We start from the raw sequence: 20,602 nt of genomic DNA on the forward strand, positions 1-20,602 counted from the left end.
AGGCAAATCTATGTTTGATGTAGAATCAGAGGCGGCTGCTTTATGAGCTGATGGAACAAATACATTACATAAGTAAAAAAAACAAACAAATAACATAAAATAATGACTTCATTTTATGTTCTCGTCTGTCGCTGTTCAACAACAACATCCCGTCAACACTGAGGCCAATAAATACTGAAATATTCTAGTTGCATCGTTTCTTTACTTCAGTCTCTCTCGACAGAGACGGATGGAAAGATATCAACCAGCCAGCGAGCTTAACTTCAGCACATGTCAGCGTGATCAGAGCCCGAGCTGATGAACACCTGTACAGGTGTGAAGAGTCCTTTGATGCTGGATTAAATGCAGGTTGAAATCATTGAGATTAAAGACAGATGTTATCGGTCATATGATGGTGTGAAGTCGAGGCCCGGAAACAGAAGTGTGTAGAAACATGTGTGAGCTCATACTGAAGATACATTCAGTGATCTCACACCTGTACAGGTGAACACTGATGAAGTGATGCTGTGAGCTCAGGTACAGGTGAAGGAGCCACACCTGTAACACCTGTAACATCCTCAGGAAACAGAACAGAAACAGCTGCCTTCAGTTTAAAGACGCGATGTGAAACGTTGGTGAGGATTCATGAAGATAAAATCGTCTATAGAAGCTCACAGAGGTGTGTGTGTGTGTGTGTGTGTGTGTGTGTGCGCGTGTGTGTGTGTGTGTGTGTGTGTGTGTGTGTGTGTGTGAGTGTGTGAGTGTGTGTGTGTGCGTGTGTGTGTGTGTGTGTGTGTGTGTGGTACAGTTAATGGAGGTTCAGGTGAGAGCGGCGGCTGCAGTGTGAAGGCGGTTCGCCTGTGTGGGAGTTTGATGGCTGCTGGTTGCCGTGGTGTTGCCATGGTGAACAATTGATACTTGAATGGTAAAAAGCTTCAAGAGAGAGATCCATCATACAGGACGACTCTGCTGCACAGATCTGCTTCTCCTCGAGCTCTTACTTCTGACACCTGATCTTCATCACCACCTGATCTTCATCACCACCTGTTCTTCATCAACACCTGATCTTCCACCTGTCAGCTGACGTCACCTTTAACTTCATCTTCTTTACAGCCGTCACTTCATTCAGTCCGTCTTCGCCTCTTCTCTCTCTGGTCGATGAACTTCTTCCTCCTCAATTGTCGATTTTAAAACGAACTATGAAGTTAAAAACAATAAAAATAGATGGATAGAACGAAATGTAGGATGAAGAAGAGAAGAAGATGTACAGATATTAACTATAATTATCTTGATGTGGTAACGAGACTCAAATTCCAACCTTCCATTTCTTCCCATCAGATCTTTGTCATCGTAGTTATCTGCGCCCGCCGAGCCTCCAGGAAGAGCGCCAGGCTTTAAAACAGTTTCCGTAGCGACCGACACTTGTGATGACGTCATCACGTGATGCTCTGCGGCCCAGAAATACTTTTTCCTGTCCGTGTTTTTTCGCCCACTGAGCTCCACAGCAGCTCGCAGCTCTATAACTGCAGCTTCCATCTTTGTTCAGATTAAATTCTCAAGAACACAATAAATCTCTTTCTGCAACAATCGAACATGTGAAGAACAAAGTCACAGAGAGCGTGATGTAGTTTAACGTTCGTCAGAGAATTAGTTCGTCCTCTTTGTTCACGTCTCGGCTCTTCTTCTCTTCTTCTCTTCTTCTCTGTAATTTGGCTTCGCTGTCAGTAAAACTTTCTCTTTTCTTCTGGAGCTCCAGCCGAGAGTCTTTGTGATGCTGTCGGCAGCTTGACGAGTGGGCTCCAACACGCCGTGCATGCTGGGACAGCGGTTACCATGGAGATGTGCAGTTTTGACTTGATAATGCCTCCTTTTTTTTTTTTTCACTGCGAACTCACAGAGAGAGAAAGAAAAGATGCAACATGATTCACTTCAGATGACGACGAGGAGAGTTTTTACAGCGCAGCAGCTGCAGCTTTACAGAGAAAATACTGTCAGTCAGGATGTACAATAAGAATAATAATGATATTGATTAATATGTCCATGTCTTCTTCATGGGTCATCAGCTGGTGAGCTTTAGCTTCAGTCTGTTAGCGTGATAGCATGTTGGTAGCTCCGGTTGGTAACTGTCCTGTAAATAAAACAAATCAAAGAACAGAATCTCAGTTTCTGTCCCAGACGTACTCTCGGCCCTGCGTGCTCGTTACGTTAACCTTAAACCAGCTCAGACGTTTAGCGTTAGCTTAGGCTAGCTAGCTCCAGCTAATGATATCTTTCTGGCGACAGTCGTCCCGTCAGCTGACAAATACGTGTATGTGGTCGTCGTCCAGAAAAAGGAAACTTACTCAGACTTTCCACTTTATATTTCTTTAGTCAGGAGGTCGTCACCCTTAAAAAGTCATTTTCTGGCAGAAAATGTACTTAAATATCGAAAATACCATTTTATGTTTATATACTGTGTTATTTGACTTTGAATCTGATCATCAGAATCTGTGTTTTGATTGTTTTTATCTGCTTGACAACATACATTAATTTAGAAATGTTCCTCTGTGGCTCTGATGCAGCACGTCATCTGCAGAGTAACTAATGAAAAGTACAATATCTGCCTCCAGATTGTAGTGCAGTAGAAGTATAAAGTTACATGATACTTGAGTAAATGTAATTAGTTACATTCACGCTGCAGTTGTTACAGCACTCTATAGAACGTGATTCATACGTATGTTAATGGACAGAATATGAAAGGTACAGTTTGTTCGAGCTGAGAGAGAGACGGGAGACGAGGGAGGAGGTGGAGAGAGCTCTCAGCTGGTTGTAGTGAAGGATGCTGGGAGGTGAGAGAGGTGGGAGGACGGCGTGGGCGAGGGAGGAAGAGGAGAGAGAGAGAGAGAGGATCCATGTGAGCTCAGAAATCATAAAGATTCACACGACTGATGATTTATATGATCACTCAACTATCTCATCCATGAACACGTCTCTGGACGATGATCGACCGGCCGCCAGTCACTCTCCGCTGCTCCGTCTCTTCTTCTTCTGTCTCATGTATCATCCTGTCATCTTCTTCTACTCCGTCTCTATTTCCGTCCTTCCTGTTTTCAACCAGCGTCGTTACGTCTCTGCTCCGTATCTCTCCGTCCTCCAGCTATAAATATCTCTCCTGCTGGTTTCACCACACACTCACCAGTAACCAGTCATCTCTCTCTCTCTCTCTCTCTCTCTCTCTCTCTCTCTCTCTCTCTCTCTCTCTCTCTCTCTCTCTCGCCCTTCACACACTCATGACATCATACTTGCAGGTTGAGCATCTCCTCCATCTCCTTGTTGCTAAAAATGCTAACACTAGCCCTTTTTAGATAGAAAAGGCGGCCGGCCTGTCTTTCTAAAACGGAGGTGTAATATTCCTCCTTTTCCAAAAGCCCTCTGAGGTAGGCTGAACATGTTACATGAAGCTGGAAGTTGGGCTGTGAACAATGAATTTGTCTTCAAAATAAGAGCTTTACATTGCACCCCATTGGAGTTTAGAACTGGGTTCTTAGCGGGAGGCTTTTAATTTGAAAGTAGCGACCGTCCTTAGCCGCTAGCATCTCCTGGATCTCAGCAGCTGTCCAGTTGTTCATCTTGACATCCGTGGATGAAGTGATGGACTGACTGCTGTGATCAGCTGTTTCCTGGTTTTAAAACTCCCCGGCTGTGGGTCGCACTACAGTGCAGGTCATTGCCTCCTCGTTTTTAGAGGCGGAAATAAGTGTACCCTCCGAGGCGTCAAATCGGCGGACCAAAACAGACCCCCAATATACCGCCTTCTGTCTAAAGCCCCCCACACACCGCCCAGACGTCCAGCTGCCTTATCCGACCACTCTGTTGCCTCTCGTCTGACCCGTTCAGCACAAAAGTGTCATTGAACACACCACTTCGATGTTCTGCCAGCTCCACAGTAGCGTGTACATTCTACGCGAGATGCAATAAGCCGGTGGCTCTAGTGATAAAGACGCTGGACTAGAGGTTTATGCATCAAAACGAAACTTAACTATTTCAGACAAAAACAGCTGCATACTAAACATGCAGCGAGGCATTACCAAACCAACACAGATTAATTCATCCTGAACGGACACAATAACAGCTGGCCTCGTGCCAGTACTCCAAAGCATGAAAACAAGAAATGACGAAACGGAGTGCGTAGAAAACCAAAGCGCACACAGTATTCCGCCCCTCCCACACACCGCGCTGATTCGCTAGCACACCACCAATCAGAGAATCCAATGGCTCAGACGTCCGACGGCCCTCCTCCTCAGACTTCGCATGCTCAGTCGGATCCGACAACGTCCGCGCGGCTCCGAAGGCTTCCGACGCACCTGAACACACCAAACATATTTGTTCCCGACCTCGTCCGAGTCTCTCCAAACGCTTCAGACGTTCAACGGTTGGGCCGGTGTGTGGGGGCCTTTAATCCGCAGACCGAGCCGCCAAAAGGACGGGCGGCTTGCTGAGGAGGAGCCTCTTTAAAGCTGCTGCGATTGGTTGTTTGATCAATTAATGTATCGAAAGAAAATCAGCTTTCAATACAATCAACACAAAGTACAGATTGAATATGCTAATTGTAGCCTGTTAGCTCTGTTGAGCTTTTAGCCTCTTTTAGCTGCTAGTTTTGGTTTTTCCAGCAGCTGTTGTCATCAAACAAACGCTGATAATTTACGACTGTACAGTTTTTTTGAACATGTCGCAGCGTTTCCCTCAGGAGGGGTGGAGACCAAAACCAGAGCTGACAGAGACTCGAACACGACGTCAGTGTTTGATCTGTAAACAACTTAAATACTTTCAGATGTTTGTGAAGTTGATTTGCAGCTTTACAACATTTAGAAAGCAGAAACACTGAAACACGTTCTGGTTCTGGTTTCATTTAGTTCTGTTCTGTGTGAGATGATCTGTGGGTGTTGAAGACGTCACATTCGGCTCTGTGATGATCATTGTTCCGTGTTCTGATCAGATTATTGATTTATTGTTATGATGAAGAATCAGTCGCTAGTTTAACAAGTGAAAGTGTCGGAGAGTCATGACACACTTTCCAAAATCTGTCTGTGTGTGTGTTGTCATGACTCCATGCCCGGAGTGTGTGTGTCTGTGTGCTTTATTGCTTCTGAATGAGTGCACATTGTCTTAGCTTCACTCTGGCAACACACACACACACACACACACACACACACACACACACACTCCTGTCAGGGTCCCAGTGGTAGCGTATTTTTAGCGTAGCAACACAAGCAGCTCCAGCCTGACTGGTTGTTGAGCTGCATGTGGGTGGCAGCAGGCACACACACACACACACACACACACACACACACACACACACACACACATACTACCCACACAGACATACACACACACATGCGCGCACACACACACACGCACACACAGATATCAGTGTGTGTGTTCCTGCGTCCTTCCAGAGAAACAGAGTTTCGGCTCTGCAGAGGAGGACAAAAAATCTCATTGGTGGATTTAAACGTCAGTGGGCGGAGCCTGAGGGTGAAATCATAGCTGGGGGATCGGACGGCAGCAGCCAATCAGAGAACAGATCTGACCCTCTGTTGTTTTTCAAACAAACAAATCAATGATTTATGATTCTACGTCAGTTTTTCAGAGTTTTTATAATCGATCAGTCCGCTGAACAATCAGTCACTGAGATGATGTCATCACGTGAAGACAGAACAGCTGATCTGCACGTTTTAGGAGCTGAAACCATCAAATTTGGGACATTTTCTGTCACTTTAACATGTTTACCAGCTCTGATTTTCACTATTTATTGATTAATTACTCTGATTAAAAAGTCAAATTGATTAAATCTATGAAATGTAAAAATGAGGACAGGATGGCTTTAAAGAGACCATGTTTTAGTTTTGTAAAAGACTTTAAAGGACTTTCAGGTTCAGGTTCTTGTGTGTGAACCGTCTGAACTGGACCTTCAGTCCATCAGCTCTCACGTTCTGCAGTGAATCTGTTGGATCACGACATGTTTAAAACCCCAGAAGAAGAAGAAGAAGAAGAAGAGCAGTTTGAGGCTGAGCTGACCGGCCGCTGCAGCTTCTCTCTGTCTCTGTGTGTGTGTTTGGGTTTTGTGTCGAGTCATGGTGCCGTGTGCTGACTGCAGGGTCCAAACAGACCGGTGCTGCTGAGTCGTGCTGCTGACTCTGCTGTTCTGTTCACCTGCTGCGCGTTCACACTGCTTCAGGGTCGACGAGCGAACCGAGAGGACGTCAGTAAACAGTCACAGCGACTAAAAGAGAATCAAACATCATCTCATTTATCTAAGTGATCTGAAACTGTGGAGACATTTCAGTGTTCTGACACACAAAATGACTTTAAAGAGAAACAGTTTGGCTTCTGAGACACAAACACACTTCATGAGTTCGACTGCATCGTGAACACAGACTGTGATTTAACATCAGGCTCTGATTCTCTAATGAGCTCACAATGAACTATTTAATAAATTATGTTCACTATGAATTATCTATGTAGTCTCACCTGATGCCTGTGATCATTAAGTGTGTGTGTGTGTGTGTGTGTGTGTGTGTGTGTGTGTGTGTGTGTGTGTGTGTGTGTGTGTGTGTGTGTGTGTGTGTGTGGTGACGTGTTGTGGCCAGCAGGGGGCGGTGCTCGCTCAGTTTTCAGACAGGAAGAGGCTGAGAGAGCCTGCAGCCAATCAGAGAGCAGAGCCTGTGATGTCACTTCGTTTCCCTCCAGTTTGAACTTTAACTCATTAAAGTTCAGCGTCTGTATCAGTGACTCAAGTCTGTTTATCTGCAATAAATATAATTAAACTTTTTATAACTGGACGTGTTTTAAGACACAAACAGCTTCAGAACATCAAAATCTCAGTGACAAAACAACTAAAGACAGATTATCAAGTTTTTTATATATAAACAAACAAACAAACATAATTAACTGGACTGATTTTCACTCTGTGTTCTCAGTCTGGAGTCCAGCAGCTGTTCTGTGTTCTGTGTTCTGTGTTCTGTCCTGTAGAACTGTGTTTCTCTCTCGTAGTTTTACATCAGCTGTGGACGTTCTGGAGATGTTTACTTTAGTTCATCCAGAAGCCTCAAACGATGGAAATCTTGTTTTTCACCGAGGCCGCTCAGAACTGACACGACCGCTCAGAACTGACTGGACCGCTCAGAACTAACACGGCCGCTCAGAACTGACACGACCGCTCAGAACTGACTCGACCGCTCAGAACTGACACGACCGCTCAGAACTGACACGACCGCTCAGAACTGACACGACCGCTCAGAACTGACACGACCGCTCAGAACTGACACGACCGCTCAGAACTGACTCGACCGCTCAGAACCGACTCGACCGCTCAGAACTAACATGACCGCTCAGAACTAACACGACCGCTCAGAACTAACACGGCCGCTCAGAACTGACACGACCGCTCAGAACCGACTCGACCGCTCAGAACCGACTCGACCGCTCAGAACTGACTCCTCCGCTCAGAACTGACACGACCGCTCAGAACTGACACGACCGCTCAGAACTGACACGACCGCTCAGAAGTGACACGACCGCTCAGAACTGACACGACCGCTCAGAACTAACACGACCGCTCAGAACCGACTCGACCGCTCAGAACTAACACGACCGCTCAGAACTAACACGACCGCTCAGAACTAACACGACCGCTCAGAACTGACACGACCGCTCAGAACCGACTCGACCGCTCAGAACCGACTCGACCGCTCAGAACCGCTCTAACAGCTCTCAGCGGTCAGGTGTGTGTGTCAGGTGTGACGGTGGCAGGTTCAGGTTGAACTGCAGTGCTGAGTTACAGCTTTAAAGGAACAGTCAGCTAAAAAATACAAATCCAGTCATCATCTCGGCCCGTCACGCTGATGGAAGGTCGGGTGAACAGGTCCGATGCTAACGCTTGTAACTCAGCCGAGCGTGTAGATATCACAGTGATGATGTTGGACCGTCCACTGACCCTCCCTCTCTCTCTCTGTGTTTGAATCCCTGCAGGTGATTGGACAATCTTCTCGGCCTGCCTGTCAGAGCCGGTCCGACAGTGTGTGTGTGTGTGTGTGAGTGTTCGAGAGTCCCGTCGCTAACGGCAGCAGGCGGCAGCAGGTGGAAGGACTCGAGGGCGGCGGCGGGGGCGGAGTCGCGGCCAGGTGAAGATGACGTCGGTGGCGGCGGAGTTCGAACACATGGAGATCCAGCAGCAGTACAACGATGGCGTCAACAACCGCTGGGACGCCGACGACTGGGACAACGAGAACAGCTCGGCTCGCCTGTTCGAGCGCTCGCGCATCAAAGCCCTCGCAGGTAAGAAGACGTGTGATTGGACGGATGATGTTCATGCTCATGTTTCACGTCTGATGGTCCAGGTGAGCTCACAGGAGGACTTCCTGTAATCCAGGATCTGTTGTTTTGAAGCAAACACGAGATCTGTGACGTCTCTGTTGTCGTCCAGAACTCGGGTCTTTGTCTGGGCTCGTCCTGTGTTTGTGTTGACTCAGCGGGAGTCCGGACGGGTTCATAAACCTCGAGGTCTCACAGTTTGTGTCAACACTCAGAACAATGAAGCAGCTCGGAGCAGAAAGAAGCAGCTTTATAATCTGTCAGAGAATGAAATGAAACACTTTGACTCTGAGTCAGCAGCTGTTAATGATCTGCAGTGAACGAGCGCTAACGAGGCTCATTAACGAGCTCCAGACGGGAGGAGTTAAACACCTCCGGCCTCTTTCACACCTCTCCTCTGTCTGCTACCAGGATCCAGTCCAGCTGAGATTCTGTCTGATCTCAGTCTGCTGGTCTACGTGTGGTTCTGGATCAGTTCTACTCCGGTCCAGAAGGAGGCGCTGACTGTTTGTGAAGTGATAAAAAAAACACCAGAAGAAGAAGTTCTGCACTGAAGCAGTTTAGTTACTGTGTGTGTGTGTGTGTGTGTGTGCGCGTGTGTGTGTGTGCGTGTGTGTGTGTGTGTGTGTGTGTGTGTGTGTGTGTGTGTGTCTGTTACAGTAACTCTAGCTCTCTCTCCTCCTGCTGTGTTCACCCTGATGGCCGACACTAAATAATTCACTCCAGTGTTAAATATGCAGCAGAAAGCTGAAGGGGTGTGTGTGTGTGTGTGTGTGTGTGTGTGTGTGTGTGTATGTATGTATGTGTTAAAGGTTTGGAGGCGGAGCTTGTGTTTCCTGATGGCGTCTCCGGGTGTTAACACTCGGGTTGTGTTGAGCTGAAGGAGACACACAGTGTGTTTCTCTTCCAGCTGATGATCAATAATTAATCTGTTTCTCAGAGCTGATATCAATATCATGATCAATATTTTTATCATATCTGTGTTTAAGTTCCTAACCTGTAGTTAGTGCTCACCTGAGGCTCAGGTGTGGTGAGCAGAGACGGAGGATTTTATATTACAGTCGTATCATCAGACCACAGGTGTGTGCTGCCACCTGCTGTACTGGAGTGTGTGTGTGTGTGTGTGTGTGTGTGTGTGTGTGTGTGCGCTGATCATGTGACGTTTTATCTGCTCTATTGATCGACTATATTGATAAATGATTGAGAACATAAATATTGAGAACATCACAGTTAATCTATTACAGATTAATTATATAAACTGACAGGTTTTTATTTAATGTAGCTGTTCAGTCTTCTTCTTCTTCTCCTCGTCGTCCTCCTCCTCTTCCTCCTCCTCCTCCTCTTCCTCCTCCTCCTCTTCGTCTTCCTCCTCCTCCTCCTCCTCCTCCTCCTCGTCTTCCTCCTCCTCCTCCTGTTCCTCCTCTTCCTCCTCTTCCTCCTCCTCCTCGTCCTCCTCATCGTTCAGCCTCTTCCTGTTCATGCTGAGCTCAGCAGGCCGGAGGATGTGTGGTGACATTGAGTTAGTGTTTATTTGATACAGGCCGAGTGTGTGTGTGTGTGTGTGTGTGTGTGTGTGTCCTTGTCCTCCATCGTTTGATTACGATTGGATTCTTTGTTTCTGCTGTTAACGAGCTGACGACCTCGTCAGCAGAGTGTTAACTGTTCCTGACTCTTTGTTAAAGGGTTAGTTGTCATATTTTAGTTCTCGGTGTCTTTTGAAGGAACAAATCATTAATTGTGTCGTATTATCTGCGTCCAGCTGCAGCGTGAGGATCTGCTGCCTCTCTGGGTTCATCTCTCTGTTCTCCAGAACATTTTTTTGGGTTCTGGACGGATCAGAACGACGTCGCTGTGAAACAAAGTTTAGATCCTGAACACATCAGAAACATGACGTCAGGTCGAGTCTCGAGTCATTTAAACCTTCAGCTGCAGCGTCTGAAAACTGATGCTGAGTGTGTGTGTGTGTGTGTGTGTGTGTGTGTGTGTGTGTGTGTGTGTGTGTGTGTGTGTGTGTAACGCCTCCATATGATATCCTGGGAAACACAAAACCAACGGTCACCATGGAAACGCGGGTAGATCTACTTACAGTGCAGGCAGAGACAGAAGGAGTGTGTGTGTGTGTGTGTGTGTCTCTGTGTGCGTGTGTGTGTTTCTGTGTGTGTGTGTGTGTGTGTGTGCGTGTGTGTGTGTGTGTGTGTGTGTGTGTGTGTGTGTGTGTGTCTGTGTGTGTGTGTGTGATAGTGACTTCATGACAGGTGAAGCTGCAGTCTCTCACAGAGAGCTTCATCATGGTGTCTCTGTGCTTCATGATCCTCTTTCTGCTCTGAGCTCGATGTGTTCGGTCTGAATCTCACTGTAACATAAAGGTCCAGTTAAAGACTGTGACCGGTCCTGACCGTGACATCCATGGACCCGTCAGGACCTGGTCTGAGGCCCTGAAGGGTTTCTGGTCACCTCAGAATCACCTGACAGCTCTTAGTTGTTGAGTTTCAGGACGTCGGACGCTCTGAGTCACAATTTCAGGCTCAGACGACTCGACGATCGACTTCTTCCTCCAGAATCACCTCCAGAACTTTAACGGCCGAGAGACAAACACTTCTGTGGTCCAGTTCAAACAGCCCTCTTCATAACCCTCTTTATAACATGTTGATGTTACAGAGTTATAGAGGAAGGAAACATCAGTCTGCTGGTGTCTCTGATTGATAAACTGATCAGTTATTAAAATAGTTGCTGCCGATTGATCGATCTATTGTTTCTGCTTCAGTAGGAATAAAAACATGTTTACATTTCATGAGGTGAGATTTTAAACCGGTTCCGTCTGGATGGACTCTGGTGTCGTATCGCACCGGCTGGTGTTTGTGGAGGTGAAGCTGCAGAACCTGAAGTGTGTGTGTGTGTGTGTGTGTGTGTGTGTGTGTGTGTGTGTGTGTGTGTGTGTGTGTGTGTGTGTGTGTGTGTGTGTGTGTGTGTGTGTGTGTGTGTGTGTGTGTGTGTGTGTTTAAAGAAGCTGTAGACGAGTTTGTCTGCAGATTATATGTTTTATAATGATGCAGTCTGCTGTGGAAGACGACCTGCAGAGACGTGAGAGCTGCAGTTAAAGGAACAGTTCGATTCTTTCTGATAAAACTGTTCATGGAGCTGCTGCTCAGCTTTACTCTGTTATTAATCATTAAAACAGTCATTCAAGATGTCGTCTGGGGCTGTGGGAAGTTATAATAGAGACTGTAAAGACTAAATTAATTGATTGATTGAAGTAAACTACCTCGAGGTAACAGATCAGAAGTCAGACTGAGAGCACAGAGTCAGTTTATAAAGTCATTTTTATTTATCTGTTGGTTTGAAGTAACTCGTACATTAATAAGTATTTAATAAGTACTGGTGAGTATTTGTATTCAGAGTATTTGGATCTATATCGAGCAGAAGAGTTTAATAAAAGCTGGACTGAAGCTTTAAAGTGAGGACGGCTCAGTCAGCCGCTCGGTAATTAGAACCAGGAACAGTCCAGGTTCCCCACAGAGAGGACACACACACACACACACACACACACACACACACACACACACACACACACACACACACACACACACACAGTCACTTCCTGTTCAGAGGAGCAGATGGAGGAATGCTGGGAATGTTGGTGTGTCTGTTGTTTTAATGTTTTCTGAATGTTTGTGGTTTTAAAAACGTCACAAAGTGAAAGTGAAGAAGAAGAAACTTAAAGTCTGTTTGGTTTCACTTTCTTTACTTTCCTCCAGGACAATATAAGATAAACTTACTTTCCTACATTGATAATTTAATGTATATTTACTAAAAGCTAGTTTTATTGACCTGATGAGCTCAAACTTCCCACAGTAACTATAAAGACTCAGGACGTCTTCTCGTCTTTAACCTTTAGCGCAGATCGATCTGAGCGTTAAAGTCGGACCTCGCCTGGTCGTTTCTTCCAGCGGGCAGGAAAACACCTCTCATCACCTCACACTGTGTTTTCCCTCCAACATGGCCGCCGTCGGCCCTGTTGTTTGCTGCTCTGACCTCACAGGAATGTCTTTGTGTGGTCAGGAGGGTGTGGCGGCGTGTCGGTGTGAAATTCACCACGGCAGCGTCACAAGTTTGAACCCTGAACGCAGCAGCGGCACCAGGCCCGGCCCGCTGTAGCTTCTCCTCACCGAGCGGCTGCAGGTTCGACTCCAGATCAATGAATCAGACAAACAGTGTAAATATGTTTCAGCAGCGGTTAAAAAGTGAACTCGCAGTGATCAGGAAGCGTTTCGTCCCCGAGGCGTCTGCTGGGGGGCGGGGTCAGCGGTCTGACTCCGCTCCGGCTGGATGAATGGTGCGTTTGGTTCGTTGGCGGGGCCGCCCTGAGGGGCCGAGCCACGAGGAAGCCAGATGATGGCAGGAAACACGGCGTGACGCTCAGCATGCCGGCAGGACAGAGCGTGTTGTCATGTACAGATTATCAGCAGAACATGAAGAACGACTCAGAACGTTTCTGTCAGTCGCAGAAATATTCGTTCCATCTGTTGTCTGTTTGTGCCGACCTCTGACCTCTGACCTCTGACCTCTGCACTGATCTGAGAGCTGGAGCTGGTTCCACTTTCTGACATCATTTACAACAAATCAGGATGTCGTGTTAATGTCGGGCGACGGCCTCGCCCTGACCACTGAACCAATAACCACAACATCACCAGACTCCCTTAACAAATTAGCTAATTTAAGGAGTTGTTTAGTGTGTTGAGGAACTTAACAAACTTTGTGAAACGGCTGCGACAATTTCTAAATCATTGGAGCCTTCTTGTAAATTCAGCTTTAAATGTAATACATGAAGCCGACTATCATCCATAATATCACCAGACTCCCTTAACAAATCAGCTAATTTTAGGAGTTGAGTAATGTTAAACTTTATAAACATTATGAAACTCTGTCTTTGACAAATTCAAAATCGTTGTTGCCTTCTTGTAAATTCTGCAAATGTTCTGGACGAACTTTTTTTTTCTTTGTGTAAAAAAACATCATTTAATCAAGTCTTAGAGCTGCAATCACGTCAGAACAGGGAGTGAAAGGGAGTGAAACCCTTTACAGTGTTTCTTCATGTCGTCTGTGTGACCTTTGCTCTCGCTCTGTCTGTGAATGATCTACTTGTGCCTGCGAGGAAAAGTGAAACAGCTCTGGGTGGAGCTGCTGGTGCTGGTGGAGTTTAATCAGATGGTCAGAGGTCATGTTTGTGGTGAAGGAAGTGAAGGTCATTGACTTGTATTCAGTGTTAATGTCGGCAGGAGAAGTGAAGAAAAGTGGGTGATTAAAATCCATCCTGAGTGATTCAATCACCAGTGTTCAGCTCTAAACAGTCAGTTCCTCACTGAGACACACAGACTCCATGTTTCTGCTCAAAGACAGAAAGAAGTTCATGTAGAACATTTGCTGAATGAACAAGAAGGTCCAAATAATGCAGAATGAGTCAGAGACAGAGTTTCACAGAGTTTATAAAGTGTCTCCAACTCAACAACTCACTAAACTGACACATTTGTTAAGGGAGTCTGGTGACTTTCTCCACGGGGACAAAGAAGTAGCCTATATTGTTCCTGTTTAGTGTCTTTGTAACATGTGACATGTTTAGATCAATAACATGTTTCTTCTTTCATAAATGGAGTGTAAATGGTGAAATCAGTGAAACGTTATAAAGTTTGTTTTAACTCAACACCTCCTTAAATTAACTGATTTGTTAATGGAGTCTGGTGATGTTGGGGTCACTTTGCCGTGAAATTATCTGTGTATTTTTCTTTCCGTCGAACACTTTTAGTCTTCTGTCGTTTGCAGTTATTTCAGGGTCACATGAATATTTGTTCCTTGCATTGTCTCTGGTGTTGTGACCTTTGACCTTTCGCCTCCTTCAGTTATGCAGGAAGTGAAGCTGGTTCTCCTCCAATCAGTTTTCTTTGTATCGTCTCCACCTTCCTCCCGAACCTGCCGCCTTTTCCTGCAGGTTAATGTGAAGCTGCAGATGTGTGTGTGTGTGTGTGTGTGTGTGTGTGTGTGTGTTCATGGACAGCAGGATCAAACAGGAAGTGCTGTTCGGGCTCAGACAGGAAGAACATCTCCACAACAGACTCTAATATTAGAGCTCAGATATTCTCAGGATGTTTGGACGTCTGTGTGTGAACGATGAGCTCCTGAGAGACACACACACACACACACACACACACACACACACACACACACACACACACACACACACACACACACTCCACCCTGTTTCCTTGCTCACACACAGTCTTGTTTATGAGCCTTATTGGCGTGAAGCTGCTGCCACAGGCTCAGGATGACTTTCTGAGGCACAATGAGAGTTCACATGATTCTGCTGTCTGTGAGTCGACTCTCAGTCTGTTCCAGCAACACGAGCTACGATGTCAGCTACATTTTAAACGCTCTGTTATCTGGATGTTACTTCAGGAAGACACAAAAACTCGTCTGTCTGTCTGTCTGTCTGTCCACGGCTGCAGCTGATGATTATCTTCACTTACTTTGTCTACAACATGTCAGAAAATGTAGAAAAATGTCCAAAATCAATTTATCAGCAACACAGTGAAGAGTCTGTAAATAACTGCAGGATCTGTGAAGAGATTACATTTAGCTTTCAATAAAAGTACAAAGTTTGATTTTAGTTTGATGGAATCTTCTCAACAATAACGTGACAATAAGATGATGCTAAGCTAATGTTGCTAATGTTTGTAAGGTCTCAGATGTCACTTTGTTAAATGTGACTGTCTGGTTTCTGAACATTTTCAACAGGAAACACTTTAAAGAGCAAACAGCTGATCGTACATACACAAAACAAATCGACGGATCGATCGACAGTGAAAAAACAATCGTTACTGCAGCTCAACTTTTTAATTTGTTGTTTTCTTTTATACTTTTTCCTCGATTTGAAACGAGAAAATTTGAAATTGTAGGAATGTTTTCACCTCCAACTTGACTCAAACTCAAACATGATTATCAGAATATTTGGTGATCAAGTTCATGAATCAGTTAAAACAGGTTTATGTTTATATTCAGATGAAAAGCTCGATGCTTTATTTCATTTTCACTCACGGAAACATTTATGAGTTTTGTAGCATTTTCCTTCACGAAGACGAATATTAAGATTAAATGTTTCTCTTTGCTCACTTTGTTTTAGTTGGAGGTGAAAACATTCCTGTAATTTCTAATTTTCTCATTTCAAATCGAGGAGAAAGTATAAAAGAAAAAAACAAATTAAAAAGTTGAGCTGCAGTAACGAATATTTTTTCATCGATTGATCTGTTGATTTGTTTTGTGGATTAATCAATCAGCTGTTTGCTCTTTAAAGTGTTTCCTGTTGAAAATGTTCAGAAACCAGAAAGTGACATCAGAGACTTTCTGTCCCTTACAAACATTAGCAACATTAGCTTAGCATCATCTGATTGTCACATTATCACTGAGAAGATAAACCAGATTCCATTAAGCTCAAATCAAACTGCACTTTGTACTTTTATTGGAAAATAAATTAAATTCCTGACGTGGATGCTGCAGTTATTTACTGACTCTTCACTGTGTTGCTGATAAATTGATCCATGTATTGATCAGTGATCAGCTGTGAGACAGTCAGTGTGAACAGAAGCCTCCAGCTCTCTCTCTCTCTCTCTCTCTCTCTCTCTCTCTCTCTCTCTCTCTCTCTCTCTCTCTCTCTCTCTCTCTCTCTCTCTCTCTCTCTCTCTCTCTGTTTGTCGTCCTCGCTCGCCCGCCTCCCACTCCACCCCTTATGCTAACTAGTCGATGACATCAGCACTAAAAGCCAGGGCTGTGATTGGCTGCTGGGAGGAGTGGCTGCCCCTGCTGGCGGCCCCTCCCCCCTCCACTCTCCCTTCTGTCTGAAAGGTGTTTTCAGTGTCTGCGAGCTGCTGCTGCTGGAGGACAAACCCACGCTTTCATTCTCTGCCCGCCTCCATCTCTTCCTCTGCTTCCTGCAGTCGCTGCAGCGTGTCTCTGCCTCCGTCTTCATTGTGCTGCTTCTTCAGGCGGCTGAGCGTCTGAGCGGAGGATGGGTGGGAGCCTGAAGGAGGGGAAGGTGTGAAATCTGAAGACACTGACAGATGGATGGATGGAGAGAAAACACGAGCGTGATGCTGCCACCGCCGTCGCCGCGGTGCGTCTGCTGAGCCAGCAGTTTCTGTGAAACACAGGAGGAGAGAGAGGGACTCTGCAGTTCAGCTCTTATGTCGTTCGCCCTCCACTGTCTCCTGGAAGAGTCTCTGCTGAGACCTGGACTGTTTCTAGAGGCTGCTGAGAGTTTAAACTCAGGTTTACACTGTTTCAGACGACTTCATCGTCTTTAAAGCTCATTTATTCTTCTGGAAACTTGTTTTTATCTTGAACACTGAGGTTTGTTCATCCTGCTGGGAGCTGAAGCTTTTTCCTGTTGCAGCTCCAGTTTGTTCTCCTGGACTCGACTTCCCCTGCTGAAACTCGAGCAGCTCTCGTCTCTTGAAGTAGATTCAACTGGAAGCTGTTTGGAAACATTTGAATTTCTCTGCTGAGTCCGTCCTCGATGCCTCTGTGGACTCTTCTAGTCTAAATCTTGGATCATGGAGTTTCAGAGCGCCACCAGCGGTCTCCCCGGCCCTCTCTCCCCAACCATGGACTATCCTGGCCCCCTGTCCCCCTCGTCGGGTGGCCCCGGCCCCTCTCTCACGAGCCCCGGCCGGGGTCCCAGCCCCAGCCTCAGCCCCATCAGGGGGCCCAGCCCCAACCCCGGATTCTCGGGTCAGGCCGCCTTCAACTACAACCAGCTGGAGGGGAGGTTTAAACAGCTTCAAGGTAAGACGCCAGCTCACCTCGCAAATCTGAAAACTCCTGAAGGGTTTTATTCAGGGGAAAGTTCAGTGATATATCCTGTAATAACTTCCCAAAGACAACTTGAGGAAAACTCTTAATGAGCTCTTTATAAAGTAACTTAATGACGATCACAGAAGTTAAAGATGAGCTTTATTTATCTTTACTCAGCTTGTGATTTGTCCCCAGGAGTGGAAGAGAAGTTTAAAGGAAAGCTGAAGTTTCTTAGTCCACAAAAGTAGCTGGAGAGTTTTTTTTAAAACAGAAAAACAACCAAAGAGACATCAGATGTCTCCAGACAGCTCGTCCAGACCGCACACTGATCTGCGGTCGAGCAAACAGTGTTTAAATAACGTCTTTACAAACCAGTCAGACTGTGATCTCAGCCGCCGAGCTGCACGCAGACGTCTGATGGTTTGTTGGTTGTTTTTCCTTTTAAATCCAGTCGGCAGTTTCTTCACAGGGCTTTAAATCAGCATGGAGGGAGGAGATAATGACTCTATAAACCTACATGTGCAGAACTTGCCTTACAAACATCATGTTTTAAAGATTTTTTATCAGAGTAATGCAGCGATGGTCGTCTGTAGTACGAACACGAGTCTCCTGCCGACTGGAAACACTGACAGAGAATCCGGCAAAGACATTTACATTACATTTACATTATATTTTAAACCAGCTGCTTCACTTGTTTAACAACTCTGCTCTACTGTGAAGCTCCAGAAATGTTCTGTGGACTTGAATATATTCATTATTTTCAACAAAATTGGATATAAAGTGACTGAGAAGCTGTAAAGAAACGTCAGTAATCACTCTGAAAGCGTCTCTTCAGTCTCTTACAGTCAGTTTGACTGAATGATCTTCAGCTTTATTAATCTTTTTATAGTTTTGATGTGAAATCAGAGTGTCGTTGTGAATGAGTCAGCAGAACTTATCTCAGCTCCACCCTGCTCCACATCAACGCTGATAAAAGTGATCGCTGCCTTGCTGAAGGGCAGCAGGAGGAGCTCACACCCACATTCTGTCAGATAGCTGTGATCTGACCAGCGACTCGTCAGCCTCCGTCAATAACTGTAGTCATCCGTCATCAGGGTGTCGGCTGACAGACGTCCACTCAGTCAGCTTCTGGATTTATTTCATTAGTTTGGAACGAGTGTGTTCAGAAACACGCTTTGTTTCCATCCGGGGTTATTCATCAGCGGTCGACGATCTCATGTTTTATCAACTCTTTATTATTTGATCCACTTTATTCACATTTCAACAACCAGTAAGTTTATTGTAAAGCAGCCGGTTCATATTAATAACCTGTGAAATACAGCAGCGTCCGGTTCAGCAGGACAGACGGTGATCAAAGTGTCTGTCAGGAGGTTTGATGGGTCCAACTGGACTTTCCTCCAGGAGACGGGATGAAAGTGTCCAGACTGACCTGTTTTTCAGTACCGTAACTGTCGTACGTTACGTAACATAAGTAACTAGAGTGATTTTTGTTCTTTTCCTGAACTTAACTAAACCTGCAGAACTGACGCTATAGGAGTCGTTTCGCACGTTGTAGTTTGAAGCTGATGCAACGTTTGAGATCAGAACTTCCCAGTCGCAACTTTAAACTTCTCAAATCGTTCCAGGACATCAAAAGTTAACACAAATGTTGCCTGAACATAAGAAATTGACGTCTCCTTAAAACATATCCAAATGCATCCTCGCCTCTTCCTGTGAGTTTCCATCGTGTGTGACGTCAGACGACTGATCCTTCGTCAAGTCGGGGCGAATAAATGTGCCGCGAGTTTGCAAGTGGACGTCCCGACTCTGCGCGGTGTTTCATTGTACTGTTTCTAGTAGGCGGTCTGAAAAGTTTTGAGGTCCGAGTCGTCTGGTCCGCAGCATCGAGGCTGCAGACTGTGAAACAAGAAGAAAAGACTTGATATGAAAAGGTTTCAATCGTCTGTGAGTCTTCCGGCTTCTTCTAACAACAACTGTTTACACAAACGCTCGTAGTTCAGCTGGACTTTGCTCCTGATGTGTTCGCTCGTCTCTATCAACGCATGCAAATAGTTTATAATGTTTATAAAGAGACAGTTTCACACGTGAACACCTGAAACATTAAGAATAAATAACAGTTAAGGTTTGTTGCAGATGATTCCTGGCAGTAGACAGACTGCGGCTCAGCAGTGGATGTTCGCCATCAATAAAAGGTTTTAATACCAGGACGGTTTTTCAAGGAGACACTTAGAGTGTAAAACTATCGGCAGGCTGAGTTTAGCTGAAGGCTAATGGAGCCGCTCATCGACGGGCTGATGCCCAGAAACCTTCAGCATCGTCCCTGGGAGCTAAAAGTAGCTCGCTGGCTGGAGGCCAGGTGGAGGGAGGTGGTCGCAGCAGGTGCATTGTGGGGCTGAAAGCTCAGAACTGCAGAGAAGCTCTGAGCTGAAATCTTCTGTTAACGATCCAAACAGATCCAAACAGAGGCGATCGGTTCCCTGGAGGTCCTCACGACTCTGAAGCCTCATAAATGGATCGGCCTTGTTCATAAAGTACCGCACAGCTCCAGAGACGCTGTTATCAAGGTCGAGTTTGGGAGTTGTTTGGAGAAGGAGTGGATTATATGAAGTGTTATCTTTTCAGGATCATAAATGATGTTTTACTGCTGAGACGTGGGCGGTTCAGTCGTTGGCTTGATGTGTAGGAGGTGAACGTCTGTGCTGTTGTACCAAATCCTCCATCAGTGTTTTACATTCTGCTTCTCGTCGGTCAGATTTTGTTTAGGTGTTTTAAAGCTGTTTCGTCACGATTGTCAGTGAAAACTCTAAAGGAAGAAAGTTTAATAGAAGTTTGACGGAATAAGAAACGTGATTCTTGTCGTCTGTGAGTCCACAAACGTGTTCTCAGTTGAGTGTTTGAAGGTGTAATTTTATCTCCAGCTCATCTTAAATGATAACAACCATCGATGAACTTCTGGGTTCATTCTATTCTTAATGGCTCCCTGAAGAATCCACAAACCTTTGAGGTCTGTCGACGACCATCAGGGCTACCAGACATTAAAGATCCCCGGTCTTGGTTTCTGAGGGCAGCGTTCAGAGATACAAACCCAGTTGTTGTCCCTTGTGAGGCTCAGGTGGTTCAGAGCAACGTATCCTGAAGGAGCGCTGGTTTAATTCCCAGCGGGGTGATGAATATGGAAGCAGTCGGTGATTATCGTGCTGCAGAGAGCTTCAGATGTGAGACGGAGGAGCAGCACTTCTTCCTCGTTAGGCCGAGTATTATCGAGCGAGCGTCCCCTGTTAGAAATGAAGCAATTATGGAGGGAAACAAGTCGTCAGACGGCTTCATGAACGGACTCATGGGAGGTTTTTACACTCAGCAGCAGCGAGTTAATGGAGCGATGTGGAGGTGAATCACTCAGAACAGCAGACAGTTGTTTCTTTCATCATAC

General features: G+C 45.7%; 1 protein-coding gene across 5 annotated transcripts in view; it reads left to right on the forward strand.

Moving 5' to 3' along the window:
- The first annotated feature begins 7,965 nt into the window (after positions 1-7,965).
- LOC115597160 (spectrin beta chain, non-erythrocytic 1) overlaps positions 7,966-20,602 on the forward strand; it is a 57,998-nt gene continuing 45,361 nt past the window's right edge. For 2 of the 5 annotated variants that reach the window (XM_030442892.1, XM_030442896.1), the window contains exon 1: positions 16,229-17,163. In XM_030442892.1, coding sequence (XP_030298752.1) covers positions 16,932-17,163 — 232 coding nt within the window. In that variant the 5' untranslated portion in view covers positions 16,229-16,931. Of the gene's footprint in view, positions 8,296-16,228; positions 17,164-20,602 lie in introns of those variants that run through there. The other 3 variants (XM_030442894.1, XM_030442895.1, XM_030442893.1) reach the window with 3 other exon arrangements.

This window comes from Sparus aurata, chromosome 15, assembly GCF_900880675.1.
Source record: "Sparus aurata chromosome 15, fSpaAur1.1, whole genome shotgun sequence".
Taxonomy (NCBI): domain Eukaryota; kingdom Metazoa; phylum Chordata; class Actinopteri; order Spariformes; family Sparidae; genus Sparus; species Sparus aurata.